Source organism: Lottia gigantea (assembly GCF_000327385.1).
Source record: "Lottia gigantea unplaced genomic scaffold LOTGIsca_29, whole genome shotgun sequence".
NCBI lineage: Eukaryota > Metazoa > Mollusca > Gastropoda > Lottiidae > Lottia > Lottia gigantea.
This window is the reverse complement of record NW_008708943.1, coordinates 282481-299368: the sequence shown is the minus strand read 5'-3', so window position 1 is coordinate 299368 and position 16888 is coordinate 282481. Positions and strand designations below refer to the sequence as shown.

Sequence of the window (16888 nt, the reverse complement as noted above, 5' to 3'; positions counted from 1 at the left end):
ATTCCTATCCAGAAGCTTTGTACACCATTCTTTCTCTGATCTCTCAGGTAACTTGATACAAATGACTGGGAATACTTCCTGAAATATTGTCAAGCATGGTGCCAGTTGAAATCACTACCAGAAACATTAAATGTTTGCGATTGTACAATAATACTGTGGTTGGCGCCAACAAATCTTCACAATGTCAAGATATTTTGAACTGCGTCTTATACTCAATCAAAAAATACAAGAAAAGTAGCTATTGAAGTCAAGGTATTAGACGTATTTTGCAGTAGGTTGACATATTGAAGATGACGCTACCAAGGCTGTTCCTCTACGCTACTAATTTATTGTTGTTCAAATAGTTAATAATATAATTCAAGTATTTCTTCCTAAGATAATTGAGATTCCCCCCGTTCCATATAATCTGTTAACATTATCAGCGTGTTATAAATGTAGTGTTTGTTTTATGATGAACGTACGTGTAGGGACGGAAGAGATTTCCACCAAGTTGATGACAGTATTTAGCAGCCTGGTTGAAGGAGAGAACTGGTGGGTTATATTGATAGCAATATCTACCATACTGTAACCATCCGTCAGCACATACACCTACAATAGTCAGAGGCTAAAAAACAACTAAATACCAACAATTTAAGGCGGGTTCCTAGTCAAACAAGGGCGGCATGTCTTGCTCCAAGAAGAGTAGCAAAGGCATCTGGTAGTAGAAAAAGTACAGAACCATCACAAATTCAGCAAAGGAGGGAGGAGGGAGGGGGTCACTTTGTGAGAAACAACCGACCTTCAAATTGACATGAATATTTTTTTCAAGGCAAGCACTTAAGCGGATTCTTCGGCAATCCAGTCATATACGTCTACGAATTATGAGTCGGAACCATACCTTCTGGTCTCTGACATAAAACTATTTTCTTGGATTTACAAGTTCCAGCTATCCATGATTGTTGAAATGATTTACCAAGTTTGTTAATTTCTACACAAGTATCATTTACATGATTCCTGAAAAAAAAAAACATCAGACATCTTGATGATGTTGCCTCAAGACGATCTATTACTGACCCTTAGTTCCCAATTCAAGTACTTATCTCCCTTGGGCTATCAAAAATCTTCTTGGATATTCAATTATTTTAATATCATCCAGGACTTTTAAGACGGGCAAAGACAAGTGAAACTGTCATCTACCCAAGATCTCTGACCAGACTCAAACGAGTACCAGACGAGCTGGAATAATATGAAATTTGTGCAAAAAACCGTCCTGCATCAGCCAGCAAGAGCACCAATGACGAAATCAGATAGATATGATACATACTTGACCCAGCTTCCTGGTTGTTGTGGAAACCAGTAAGATTTATTCCACGTGGTGATCAGGGAGCCATTAGAGAATCTGAACGCATAACTATCGTCCTACAACATAGATACAATATACAACATAAATTATTTCTTGCTGATTATACAAAATAAATTTCGCTTGAATGTAGTAGTTATTGATAGAGAGGTGTAGTTTTCGAATGATACCGTATATATAATCCATCACCTAACCTCACAGACAGGGTAGGGCAAGTTTCTGATTAATGACATCGATTTATTTGAGTTGGTCTTCTTAGCGATTGGTGTATGGGTTCCGTGAATACGAATTTCCACGGCAGGTGCATCTAACAGAAAATACCATGTACAATATTTATTACCAACGTAATGCACGATAAGAATGAATTGATCTATACCTGTGGTTCAGTTTTCAACCCTGTCCACACATTACCATTATAAACCTTAGACATATCATACAGAGCTCGCTGGGTGTCATCATCTGGAATAACAGGCAGTGTCCCTCCATTGGACTGACCACACAGTTTTCTGTATGAGAAACGAAATATCTTACATAAATAGAATAACTTCTGGTACTTGAACAAACTCGTCGAGTTGATCCTTTTGCAAAAATTCTAATGGAAGAAAAAGAAGATGTATTGTTTCATGAGCTCTATCAGTCTGGGCTTTAAAGCCGTATTCTGTCAAATGTGAATCTATTTTACTTACAATGCGTCTGCATACGTTTCCGCCTTACCAAATCGTTTATAACACATACCATTATAATGTTTCCAACCTCCATCTACGTCACAAGTCAGTGGTATGTCTGGAAAACAGTAGATTAACATTTGGGATCAAATTTACACTAATAGCTAAGGACAAAAATACCAAATTACATTGTTAGCATATTGAACTGAAAAGGTTTTGGGGAAGTAACTTCATTAAACATAGGTTCTTCTTTGTCAGTAATGTGTTAGTGGGCTGCTTTTGGATGAAACTATACAGAGAGTAGTTCAAAAATCTAATGTCTGTTAATAGAAATTTAAAAATTTCCGGCTGTAGTTATTTCTATTTTGACTCATTTTTATATATTTTCATTTTGTATTTTTTCTGGGGGTGGGGTGAGGGTGAGGGATCATGGACTTGGTTCAAGAAGTTCATATGGTAGATGAGCCACCGCGTTTTCAAGTTCACCACACTGAGAAAGGAACCTACTTTGTGGACGTTTACAAATAGCTTGATAATAGCTAGTACAAGGTCTGACAGCTAGTTGTTGGTTGTTTATAATAACACATTGAGATTTACTAGACGGCGTCTTACTGTTCGTCTGCCATACACTCGATCTGAAATATCAATTTATAATCCGATTAGACTCATTGTAGAGACTGTTTGTATAGAATAACAGGAAACAGGGATGTCTGGTAGGAAGAATGGTGAATGGCAGAATGGTGTTCCGAAACAAACAAAACGGGTACAAAGAAAGCAGGAATAAAGCGCTTTTATATTGCGTTGTAAATTGCATTCAATTGCGTTAGGCCTGTATGGCTCAAACAATAAGGTACAAGATGTTACTTGAATTGCATCAGATCAGAGGATAAAGGACCTCTTGACAACATTCAGGATGCAAACTTTTCATCATTACATTACACAATATATAACTGTAAGGGATATAATCGCGTTAATTTTCATTAGAGGGGATTGGAAGTTTTCATGGAAGAGAAGAAAATGGAATAGCGTTGGAAAGCACTAGTTAAATTAGTAATAGGTCTTTTAGCAAAACACATCCAGAAAAGAGGTTTTTTTTAAACGTCATGATTGTGAGAGACGTGACCGGTCGACGTGCTGCGGGGCGGGGCGGGGCGAATCGGGACCAATAAAAACTTTAAGATGAAATTGGTAGCGTAATATAATGAATGAGCTATTTTACTAACAATTCGGCAACTATATCCCTTAAAATCTAGTCTAGTGCTGAACGATTTTGGAAATTTCCACACAAACATAACATGTCATTTCGTTCCATTTATCTAAACAAGTAATACACAGAGCAGTTGGATGCAACATTTCTTTAAAATTACCCAGCAGAGTATCCATTTTTGTGTATATTTTCAATTGAAAATGAAATGTTATAATGGTGTGATGTGGGTTGAATCAGGTTCGTGGTTTAGAATTCCAAAGACGTGGGCGAACTCACAGAATATCCAAGTTAATAGACGAACCATTTGCACTGGTGAAAGTTTTACTATTACCCCTGGCGTTGATTCCTGTCCACCAGTTAGCATACCCTGTACCCTTCGAGAGAGTTTTGGTAGCTTTTAAAATCCAATCCTGCAATAACGGTACAGTAATCAATTGATATCTGCTTCTGTCTGCCTCTATTTGTACCCCCAATCTCCAGTGGCGGAATCAGGTTTACATCGTATCGAAATATCTGAGGTTGTCCGAATTTCTAACCTAGTTATGAGAATTTTGTCCGAATAAAAAAGGCTTCGGGGTTACGAGGGGGGAGGGGCGCTGGTGGCTCCTCTGTCCCCCTTTGGCTGTGCCACTGCATATCTCGCGACTGAAACTATCAGATATTTAGACGACAATACCCCTTTGAATGAAGTAATATTTAAGCCGTTTGTTAAGCTGAATTTTATCATTTAGATTGCATAAAAATCCAGAATTTTATAACGCAAATATTACAGCTACAGATCAGAAGGATAACAACCGCAGGGCGCCTATATGACATATAATTTTCTTTAATTGATTCTCGTGACACGCGTGATATAATCATATTGTCTCCTGCTCTTGTCTTCATAAAGTTAAAGAGATTCGCACAGTTTATACAATTCTGGCACTGTTTCTCAAAAGATTGTATCCCGGTTTTCATTTGCCCAATCAGGTTCTGAGAAGCTTGGCGTAAAACTGCATTCATTCATTTAAAGATTTTATCGTTAGCATGCTATTCTTTAATGTAAAATTTCATACTTTTTTAATAAACAGGGATATTTTTATATTGAGAGTGGGGGTTTTGTAGACAAGGCCTTGGATTACAGAGACTAGCAAGCTAAAGGTTAATCTTTTCTATTCTATTTATCTCAGCACTCAGCTTTAAATAAATATAACTCCTACCCTTTCAGCTGTGGAAGTAATATCAATAAGATCTGCTTTCAGAGACTGACATTTTATTCTCGCCTCTAGCCACGATTTCTGAGCGTTATTCCTAGTGATGAGATAACAATAGCCGTATCTATTGAACCAACCATAAGGACAGTTCCTGCTGTATACTGAAATAAAGACAGACAGTTATTACTGTATACTGAAATAAAGATAGACAGTTATTACTGTATACTGAAATAAAGATAGACAGTTATTTCTGTATACTGAAATATACAAAGAAAGCTCTATATAGACAGACAGTTCTCACTCTATACTGAAATATAGACAGACAGATCTTACTGTATACTGAAATAAAGATAGACAGTTATTACTGTATACTGAAATATAGAAAGAAAGCTCTATATAGACAGACAGTTCTTACTGTATACTGAAATATAGACAGACAGATCTTACTGTATACTGAAATAAAGATAGACAGTTATTACTGTATACTGAAATATAGAAAGAAAGCTCTATATAGACAGACAGTTCTTACTGTATACTGAAATATAGACAGACAGATCTTACTGTATACTGAAATAAAGATAGACAGTTATTACTGTATACTGAAATATAGAAAGAAAGCTCTATATAGACAGACAGTTCTTACTGTATACTGAAATATAGACAGACAGATCTTACTGTATACTGAAATAAAGATAGACAGTTATTACTGTATACTGAAATATACAAAGAAAGCTCTATATAGACAGACAGTTCTTACTGTATACTGAAATATAGACAGACAGATCTTACTGTATACTGAAATAAAGATAGACAGTCATTACTGTATACTGAAATATAGAAAGAAAGCTCTATATAGACAGACAGTTCTTACTGTATACTGAAATATAGACAGACAGATCTTACTGTATACTGAAATAAAGATAGACAGTTATTACTGTATACTGAAATATAGAAAGAAAGCTCTATATAGACAGACAGTTCTTACTGTATACTGAAATATAGACAGACAGATCTTACTGTATACTGAAATAAAGATAGACAGTTATTACTGTATACTGAAATATAGACAGAAAGCGCTATTTAGACAAACAGATCTTACTGTATACTGAAATAAAGACAGACAGTTATTACTGTATACTGAAATATAGAAAGAAAGCTCTATATAGACAGACAGTTCTAGCTGTATACTGAAATAAAGAAGGAAAACTCTATATAGACAGACAGGTTGGGATTGATAGTTTCTAAAAAATGCTATGAAATCCTTTCAAATATATAACTATGCACTTGGAAGACGGTCGAGATCTTCTTGTGTACCAAAACAAGACTCTGTTATTAATCTTACATTTAAATTATGGCTTCGGCTCCGTGGATGTTATGAATAATTGAGAATTCAGTTATTAGTTTTCCGATATTTGATAACAAGAAATTATAGCCATCGATTTCACTCATTATATCCACTTGACTTAACTGCACTGAATCGGCTTTGACTTCTATGGGTATGTTCTGGCGACAACTAGAAGACAAGAAATGCTACCAAGGAAATGAAAGAAGAGTTTGGCGCCCAATTTGCTTGGTTGGATTAATCCAGAGCAGCAAATCCTTCCTGAGGGTTTCAGTATGCATTCCTGATGAGAAATGATACATTTCTGAGTCAGTGTTGTCAATTAGACGACTATTCCTTGATACTCAAGATGTCAAATTCGAACATGAAATAGTTATTTTCAATTATTGCACTTTCAACCCGTTCCATACATTTACGTGTATCAGTACCGGGTTTAGCTATTTCTCTACTTTCTGCGAAACGTGGGTAAAAGTCCTACTCACTGAGCAGTCTTAGATAAGAAGAAATGGTAAACCAATTCTTACCGTAAGAGACCAAACAAAGAAGAAAGAATAACTTGAGAAGAATGCAGCTATCCATCAGTAAAAGTTGACATAGTATAAAATCAGATAAAAATATGTAGCAATTGTTATCTAATCATGCCTTTCAGAGAGTCCACATAGCTCATATAAGTATTTTGGTATTTCATGAGACAAAGAATTATCATAAAATATTATCACAAACTTCATGATAACAGTCATACTACAGGGACATCGCTTTCAAATACCTTTCTACCATATTGATAATATCTCTCATTATCAAATGTAGTCAAGGACGTTTTGATGTGACAGTAGGACATGGCCTAATTAGCAAGTAAATTAATGTATAAAAGACTAATTCTGTATCGAACCCTGTATTACTTACGAAGAGTAGTAATCTTCAGCTTTAAACCACAGCATTACAATCTGACCATTTAAATCTGACTGTCCTGCTAGCTAATTGATAGTTTGGTATGCCCAAGTTCCATGCTGACAACAGAAAACTGTCATTGTACCATGTACAGTTCTAGCTAGTCGGACACAATATGGTCTGCCCATTCTGACTACAGAGAACTGTCATTGTGTTAAACTATATTTTAGTTAGTTGGGTACTATAGTTTGGTAGGCCTTAGTACCAGAAGTGACAGATTACAGAAAGACTAGACTCGTCAAGCAATATTATACTTGGACAAAATAGTACGCATTAAATTACTGTATATTATTCGAGCTACCGCTACCTTACGTGGCAACAATTTCCAATACTATGAGTTAATAAATACACAATATATGAGTCACTGACTTAACTTGTTATCCGAGTAAGCGACGTCACGAAATTATTCCACAAATAATCAAAGCCTTCTTTTGGTGTTATCGAGTCTATTCAAAAAACAACATAAATCAAAGTAACCTATGGTTGGTCTCCACTTAAAAAACATGTTAAATTTGTATGGAGGCGATCCACAAATTCCTTGTTCCGGAAGCCAGGTTAATCTTTTTTGTATGGCTAATCAATAAAATGTTCAAAAGCAAAAATTCTATTGATCGTTTTAGAAGCTAAGAAAGTATCCACAAAATCCAATTTCGATAGATTTTGTCCTTCTTCCCCTGATGCCATGCGAGCTTATCGTTCCAAGTAGGAAGTAGACAGCGACAGTGCAAAGCAGATGACCTTCAACCTGTGTCTAAAAAAAGAAATAGTTACCACGGCATTTTAATTTTTAGAATTCAATTCGAATTTTTTTAAATCGATATCATTAATTGAAGGAGACAAAAGGCATAATCTCTGGAATGCGATCGATTATGTATGACCATGTAAAATTGGTTACAACCCTGACCTATGCCAAGATCCAACATAGAAATTGATAAACTAGTGACACCTATTTTTAGATCAAACCAACCCAATTTAAAAACATTCAACCTGCAAGTCGTTTTAATAACATTGATAATCATAATAGCATTCCAATAAACATTTGGAAAGTGAAAAAAGACGTTGTATTTGATCCAAAAACAACATTTTATTTTTTATGTCAATTAGGAAACGAATAAGAATAACGTAAAACTATATTTGAATTCTATAAAAAATTACAGAAACGGGAGATGTTAAAAATCAATATCTCGATCAGTCACTGAACTACATGTGATTTTTACCGACTAGAGTCGACAAGTTATAATTATAAGGTGACAATGTTATATCATGTGTCTTATATTTATAACAAAGACAAAGAACAAATCCTGCATTTTTCGTTTGTTTGTGAAAACTTGTGATGTGTCTGTTTGTTATAAAAATTTTATCTGTTGATTTGGACAACATGTATTTGCACAATCTTTGTTTCTTCGGTTGATTTGGACAACCCGTATTTCCCAGTTGATTTGAACAATCTAGTTTGTGCAACCTTTATTTTCTTGATTTGAACAACATGTATATCCTCTGTTGATTGGACAACCTGTATTTCCTTGGTTGATTTGGACAAACAGTATTTCCCATCTGATTTGGACAACCCGTATTTTTTTTCTTCTGATCTAGACACCCGGTATTTATTTTTTGGTTTTACCAACCAGTATTTATCGGTTGATTTTAGCAACCAATCTATAACAGTTGATTTGGACAAACGACATTTTCCAGTTGATTTGGACAATCTATATTTCCAAGTTAATTTGGACAACCGGCATTTTCCAGTTGATTTGATCAACCTTCATTCTTGTTTGATTTAGACAACATATATTTTATTGTACAGTATAATGGAATTCAATGACGAGGTCGTTGATAAAGGTAAGAAATTGCCATTCGCTTTATTAACTCTGTGTTTTATTGTTTGATAAATCGCCATTTTCCACATTTGGTATTGTATTCCCTATGTGTATCTCCTGTATATGTATATTACAAAATGAAAAAATGCCGGACGTAAAACTGTACTTAATATAGGAGATCCCTCTAACAGTATCAATTATCAATAGTTTACAAACCGTACACCTGTTTCCACAGAGTAATTATTTTTAAAGAATTTGATAAAAACTTACTATCAACAATCAAATATAGCTTTATAATTACCTGACTCAGTTGCCCACTGTTATATGTCAATCAAGCATGTAGAGTAACAGTCGAGACATATATAGAAAAAACAATGAATATGTACAGGTTAGGAATCACGGTGCACTTTAATTGCTGTGATTAATTGTTATGACTTGTACATCTGGGTTTTTTCTAGTAGTCGTGTGGGTGATAAAGGCCTACATACCATTGCCTCCTGTATAACCATTATCCGACTTACCCATCGGCGGATTCCAACCTTGATGAACACGTGGTTCTCTATCCCCTGGTGGTAATTAACATTGTTTCATAGTTTACTGACCGTAAACTTTTGTCTGTGGTTACCAGTTGATACATTCATGACTTGATTCTCGAGATGCAACGGATCATTATCTAAAATGAAAGTGTGACGTGAGAGTTGGCAAGCACACTTGAAACTTGGTATGGAATTACATGCATTCTGTAAATGCAACCAAGTCTAGAATCACAGTAAAATGCAAACAAATCTAGAATCGCAGTATAATGCAACCAAGTCTAGAATCCCAGTAAATGCAAACAAGTCTAGAATCAATGTAAAATGCAACCAGGTCTGGAGTCTCATTAAAATGCAACCAGGTCGAGAGTATCGGTAAAATGCAACCAAGTCTAGAATCCCAGTAAAATGCAACCAAGTCTAAAATCCCAGTAAAGTGCAACAAAGACTAGAATTCCAGTAAAATGCAAGCATGTCTACAGTCTCAGTAAAGTGAAACAAATTCTAGAAATCCAGTAAAATACAACCAAGTCTAGAATCCGAGTAAATGCAAACAAGTCCAGAATCAATGTAAAATGCAACCGAGTTTGGAGTCTCAGTAAAATGCAGGCAAGTCTAGAATCCCAGTAAAATGCAAGCAAGTCTTGAATCCCAGTAAAATGCAACCAACTCTAGAATCACAGTAAAGTGCAACAAAGTCTAGAATTCCAGTAAAATGCAAGCAAGTCTAGAGTCCCAGTAAAATGCAACCAAGTCTAGAATTACATCATTAACCCCCGAAAAAAAAAGACCCTCTTAAGGCACCACCTGGATATGAGAGTTGCTGTATTTTTGGACGTGTAATATGATGGCGGTGGAACCGTTTTTGCGGCTTTTGCACGATTTCCGCTGTTTGTACAGACCAGAAACAAAAATTCATTGGCTAACCTAGCAGTCCGTATCACAATATGTAAATGCATCTCTTACGCACAGGGTTCTCACGATGTGTTAGATATTTATTCAAATCGGATGGCTTAACATTACTTTCAGGTCCTCCTTGGTGGAAATCTATGAGATTTAAAATCACGATCATCGGCTTCCTTGGCGGAGCGAATCTGTACATCCAAAGAAGCAACATGAGTATGGCAATAGTTTGTATGGTGAACCACACTGCAGTAGATCTGTTATATCGAGCTGATCTGGATATCATCTCAAGCAACACCACCATGAACGTTTGGTCTCAGATATTCCAACAGGATCGGAACCTATCAGATGTAGCTCCCTTAAAGGATGCTTGTCAATCAACTTTATCCCCCATGGCAGACTCAGGGGTCAGTAGCTTCATATATTATTCTACTATATTGCCGCATGATAGAGAACTGGTTAACTTTATCAAATGTACGCCTTACAACAGCGGTCCTTGTAGAACCTGTCAAATATTTCTTTTTCTGCACATCTGCTGGTGTCCAAGAATAACCGAGGGTCCTTCCTCAACCTTTGCCAATAGAGGGAGCATATCATGTAACATGCATTTATTTCAGAAAGCATACTCATGTCATGACCACTTTCAGAATTCGCAACAATGTGCAACTGGTAATCACTATGGTGTGAGGGCACCTTTAGAGCACCCATTTATCTTTCAGATAATCCACTAAGTTAATAATGTTGGTACATGTATATTGTATATTACAGGAAGGGGATTTGGTGTGGAGTAAAGAAATTCAAGGGCTGATACTGGGTGGTTTATATTGGGGTTACGTCCCATCTCAGCTTATCAGTGGCTTAATACTTAAAAGATATGGCATCAGACGAACTGTGGGGCCATTATTTCTAGCCATGTCATTGTTGACAATACTTACTCACTCAGCTGCTATATGGAGTCCCTGGGCTGTTTTTACTCTCCGTGTTCTCATTGGTATACTGAATGTAAGTATTTTGCAGAGCTGAAATGGGTGGGGTTTTGTGCTCTTATTTACATTTTTGACTTGAAGACACTACTTTTCTCTACCAGAAAATTGTAATGACGCCATGCATCTTGTGTTATGGGTATCTCCGATAGAAAGAGCATTCGAATATGAAATTCATAATGTTATCTGAATGATCAGGTATTTTTCCAGAACGTTTTACCTTTATTTATTTGGGCAATGACCTGGAAATTGCTTGAAAGTACAAAACTTTGTTATCACTTTAGGGAGTAACGATGCCGGGGTTATTTTTTATAATAGCCGCCTGGGCTCCACCTGATGGGAATGGTCGACTAAGTTCTCTGATTATTGGAGGGCTGATGATGGGTAATGTCGTGGTATTTCCTGTAGCTAGTTTATTGTGTCGATATGGATTTGCTGGTGGATGGCCGTCTATATTCCATGTCTCTGGTATAGTATGGTTACTTAAGATAAACATGTACTGACGACATCCCTTTTTATACATGACGGAAGTCAACTTTCTCCCCTGACCCATAGGTACGTTACAGAAAGGAGACATCGAGCTGAAATTTAATGCAATTGGACTTAATTATATCATTATGTCCTTATTTCATATAATTAAGAGTTTAACCAATCATAAATGTCCATGTATATACAGTCTGGATAAACAAAAAAACCCGACTTTTTGACCTTTCTTGATATGTCACATAATTGGAATTCTGCTGGTAATTCTCTTTTGATTTAGCTAATTATGAATTTATTATGGACATGTGAGACAAACTGGTATTTTTCCAAATCATTAGAACACCTCCACTTTCTATTCATATAAGTATTAAGATTTTCATTTTCATAAATAAAAATAAGGGAACCCATCTTTAAAGCTGAATCTAGAGAATCATTCTCATGTGAACCATTTGTATCTGTTTTAGGTATATCTGGATTCCTGTTTTGTTTGCTATGGTTTATCTGGGTGTATGATACACCAATCAAACATCCTTCTATTAATCTGAAAGAAAAGGCTTTTATCATGTCCAATATGGATGTTTTCAACGTCTCTCCTGACACGGTGAATGTCTTTTTCTTATGGGAGATTGTAAGGGGATGGGATGCACTTTGATGCATTTAATCCCTTTTACGTTAAGGTAGTACTTTGTAATTAATTCAAATACATTTTTGGCAATAACAGCACAGTAAACTTGTGGCAATTTGTACTATGATACAGATCCTAAGTACAGAAAGGGTGCAAGTCTCTCACCGTTAAATGGAGTAGCTCTTTGGGTTAATGAAGAAAATCAAGGGAGGATCATGTCGCAAACTCCCACACACCTTATTTTTCGTAAGATTCTAAAGATTTGATCTTTCTGTCAACTGACAGCAGTAACAACGATACGAAATTTTACTACAAAAGCATTATAAAAAGTTTTAACTACTTGCTATCTATGTAACTATCAGATGCTTGAATTTTATTTTTGGAAATCGAGTTTAATGGTTGTAATATATTCGAGAGCAAATTTGTATTTAACATCAATTCGCACGTGCGTTACATTACGTAAATTCACTTTATGTCAACGCCATCAAGTAGCGTGAGTGTTAATGGCTCTAGAATCTTTTCTACCACATCAATAAAGTTATATTGAAGAAGTTTAATAGATCAATGATGTTAAAAGCCAGTAAATTATCTTTTCTTTATCGTCTACTAATAGTTCAAAGCTAAAACGACCTTTCCTTTTATAGCCTTATAGTTTCCAATTTACAAGCGTTATTTGGATCTCCAGACTTCCGGTTGTAATATTTTTCACATTTGGGACATTCTCCCAAAGCGACAAAATTGTCACACCGTACCTGTCGAATTTTTACAGAAGTCTTGGATAGTGTTTATTTACCTTTAAGAGAAATTACACCACAATAACTAAAGGCATTCGTCATACTTCGACCATGTCAAACCCGTATTCGTGATGAGATGTACGGATTACATAATCGTTCAAGAGATAGGTTCGCCATTTTCAGGGGGTTTGTTTGAGGTCTTGATTATGTAAATAGTATTCAAAAGTACCAGAACTGTACGAAAATAGAATAATACCTTCAAATAGACCTATAAACCATTCACTTTTTATTTCTACATTCAAACGCGGATATGTCTAGATGGATTTTAAAGCTCAAATTTCGATGGTGAGCTGTGAACACTATTACTGATTCGCTTAGCTAAAAAAACGATTGGTTTGAAAAGTGTAACAGCTAATATTATTTTATTGGTTTTTTTTCAGAATTCCTTACCATGGTGTAAGGTGCTGAGAACTGTACCGTATATAGCTCTCATTGTTACCCATACTTGTTTCAATTGGGGGCTGTATTTAATATTGAATAATCTACCATTATATATGAGAGAAGTTTTAAAATTCCAACTAGCGTCTGTAAGTATAATTTAAAACACAATTACGGGTACCCGGTACCACTCTGTGACAGTGCATTCCAACATCAGTACTAGTTGTATTGAGTATATGAAGTATTCACATAACTTAAGTACTCTCACTGTCGAAAATGAAAAAAAAAAATACATGAAGTTAAAATAAAGTGGTCGTTTTGCTTTATACATTATGACTTTACATTTTCGTTAGTTTTACCATTATGTTATTTTGTTATTGCAGAATGGTGTATGGACGATGATACCCTACAGCAGTATGTTTGCGTTTATCATGTTGGCCGGCATCATGCTGGATAAGATGTCACATCATTTTGGTCATCATATCTCTCGAAAATCATCTGTTAGTGTCGGTAAGAGACTTTATTCGGGAATCCTCGGCAGTAAAAAGCTGACTTGGAGAACGATAGATCTTTAGCTCTCTTTCTTGACCCAATTGCTCATAAATTCAGACGTTTAGATTGAATGTGCATATCACTAAATAAATATTGGATTTTCTGTCTTTTTTGAAAGACGCATGTATACACGACTATTTCCTTGCACCAAATATCTTTGGATGTGTCACAGCATCGCACTTTACAGCCGGGATTAGCGATTTTGTAGCTGAACATAAGTTTGCTATCTAGATCGACCCATACGTATTTCATGTTTTATACAATATGTATATTTTATATTAACAGGTTTAGGAATATCAGCTATTCTGCTAATCATCATTAGTTATTTAGAGTGTGACGATTATATCACCGTCATAATATTAATGTGTCTGACTCTGTCATTATTAGCCCTCGCCTATCTTGCTATCATGGTCAATTTTTTCGATATCGACCCTCAGCATGCAGGACAGTTAATGACATTTAGTAACACTATAGCCAATATTCCCGGCATACTCGTCTCTTATGCAGTAGGCGAGTACACAAAAGATGTAAGTCTGCTTTTCATACAAACATCAAGACAATGCCGAATGTGATTTAAAAAAATAGCGTTTCAAAAATTAAAAATATAAATTGCATTGCAGGAAAGGTAACACTTTCTACCAGTTGTTCTAGGATACACATATTACCATAGTTTGTCTTACTCATTTAAATCTCATTGATATTTTCATTTCATGTTTTTAGACATTCCACAACGTGAATCTTTAAAAAATGTCGATTGGAAGCTAAGCAAACTTTGCCAATGTAAAAAAGAGTTATCTCCCATTATGAGGACTACACTATAAATTGAAAACCAAAACAATACCGATCCATTCGTGCAATGGAAACCCAATTTAAAATATTTTTATCTCATATGATGCTGGGCCAATCACCTATCTTTTCTTTACTTACATATGATTTGCAATAGAACGTCGCTTTGAGATTCTAAAATCAGTTACTACGATATTAAAAGATCTAAGAAGGCCTTCATATTTAACCGATTATTGGTTGTGGTATTTCTCTTTTTCAGAACACCAGGGAACAATGGCAGAAGGTATTTTTCCTGTCGTCGGGTATTCTAGGGTTTGGGGCGCTGATTTTTGTTATTTTTGGAAGTGTTTATATTCCAAAATGGGCGAGGACATCACCCAGAGAGAAAGGTGTAAGAAGCTTTAAATTCTGATCAGTTATTCACCTGGATGCCTTCTGTGTTGTGTGAACATTTTAAATACAATATAGTACATCAACTATTCAGGACACGTTGGTCATTGAGCTACTATTGATATAATGCGGAGGCAGTTTGCAGATCCCGATTTCTTAACAAACCAAATTGTATTAAAGGGAGAGATGCGCCATTTTGGAGGGTTGATTTGAGTGTTGAATATGTGTAAATAGTCTTCAGAAGTACTGGAATAATTTCTTCAAAAGTATCTTAGACTAGGAATTTCTATAGATGTTTTTTTATATAAGGAAGTGTCTCAAGAAATGACGACTCGTCTTTTTAACTTTCAAATGTGGATAACTCTGGACACACATGGATTAAAAGGTTCAAATTTTGACGGTGAATTGTGAACACTATTTCTGATTGGCTTAACTAAAAACATTCCCGTTTCTGATATTTGTCAAAATCGGGCACAATCTCTCTACATTGGCGTTTCTACTTTCCTCTCACCATTTTTGTTCATCATTGTTCATAGTCACAGGCGATGCCTGAGTGTCCGTCATTGGTTACTACTCAGCCCACTCATCTAATAGAAACATCATTGTCGCTCTAGTGTGTATCGAGCTTCGTTCATCATACCATTATACCATACAACTGGCTAGATTGGCAGTTTTCTGCTGTCAAAGATGTCTGTTTGCACATGTTCATTTACCACAATTGAGGTTTTTCGTGGATATTGTTAAAACCGAGAGTAAACGGTATATTACGCAATGCTAAAGACTAATTTCAAACAGAAATATTCGTAAAAAAGAGTGTTTGTTTTTAATTCATTTTCAACTATTATCCATCAATCTTTTTTTACACTAGTTATTGGGCGTTAATGTTTTGTGCTGTTATTATTAGTATTATTGTCTATGTTTCAATGCTATATTTATGCTATATATGAACGCTTAGCTGTTCATGATTTTTAGAGTATCAAGATTTTGGCCCAAATCACAAAAATTTACATGTAAATGTAAATGTTATCGAAAAATAAACTTAAAAGTTAAATCTAAAACCATTTGTATTGATTGATAATCAGATGAAAAGATTAGTCATTTTGTTTTTATCAGATTGGCCAGATGCTCATACAAGAATTGTGAAATGAGACCCCTGGTTCAGTGAGATAGACGATTCCTCTCTAACCTGAAGGTATATGGCTCAATACCGGCATTGGTCGGGATAATACCTTCGGTTTTTCCCTGTCAGTAATGCAGGTCGGGGGGTTGACAAGACCGTTCTATGGTTTGGATGGAACAATAAACCAAGACCCCTTGTGCTATAGATGCACTGAATAGCCCAATTAGGTGCAGACGAGTAGGACGTAAAACTCCATTAATTTAATTTTTTCATGACGATAATATTATGAATAATTCAAAATATTCCACTCGACCCCTTGTCGATAATGTGGGATTCGAATTGTAAAATCAAAACTCGAAGCTGAGATTTTTTAAGCATTCCAGTTAGTTAGTTCGTTTACATTCCTTGACAAATCAAAAACACTCTCACAATCACCGTAACGTAATAGTGATCACTAGAAGTGTGGTTAAGCAGCTTATATAAATTATACTACATAATGATAAACAATAACATTGTCATTATCATTATTACAACGGTTAGGATAAAATACTACTTGTCCCTCACACTGCAACAAACAATGACCATATTCCCCCCATTGCACACAGCGTTGTGTTTGCAACATAAATCACACCATTGTCTTTATTATTATGGCAAAGGTCGGGACAATATAACATGTCCTTCAACTAGAAGAAATTCTGACCAATTTCACTCATTGGAAACTGTGTGGCGTTCGTGTCGGCATTTATCACTTACCGTTTCTGAACGGTCATCATAATCAAACGCTCGCAGCAGATTAAGGAACAATATCAATCTACAAGGAAACGTTTTTA

At 35.6% G+C, this 16888-nt stretch overlaps 2 protein-coding genes across 2 annotated transcripts; one reads left to right on the top strand and one right to left on the bottom strand.

Moving 5' to 3' along the window:
* Nucleotides 1–4587: 4587 nt before the first annotated feature.
* Nucleotides 4588–5626, bottom strand: LOTGIDRAFT_118718 (hypothetical protein; the record flags this gene model as incomplete). The annotated part of the gene is made up of 4 exons (XM_009056748.1): nt 4588–4680; nt 4738–4814; nt 5112–5156; nt 5536–5626. Coding segments are annotated over 4 exons (306 nt in total), but the record flags the coding sequence as incomplete, so codon positions are not given.
* A 2876-nt stretch (nt 5627–8502) lies between these two features.
* LOTGIDRAFT_161346 (hypothetical protein) lies at nt 8503–14960 on the top strand (the record flags this gene model as incomplete). Its single annotated transcript, XM_009056747.1, has 9 exons — nt 8503–8533; nt 10074–10354; nt 10716–10949; nt 11215–11398; nt 11878–12041; nt 13213–13359; nt 13594–13720; nt 14048–14289; nt 14808–14960. The coding sequence occupies 9 exons, from the start codon at nt 8503–8505 to the stop codon at nt 14958–14960; spliced, it is 1563 nt and encodes a 520-aa protein (XP_009054995.1).
* Nucleotides 14961–16888: the final 1928 nt, after the last annotated feature.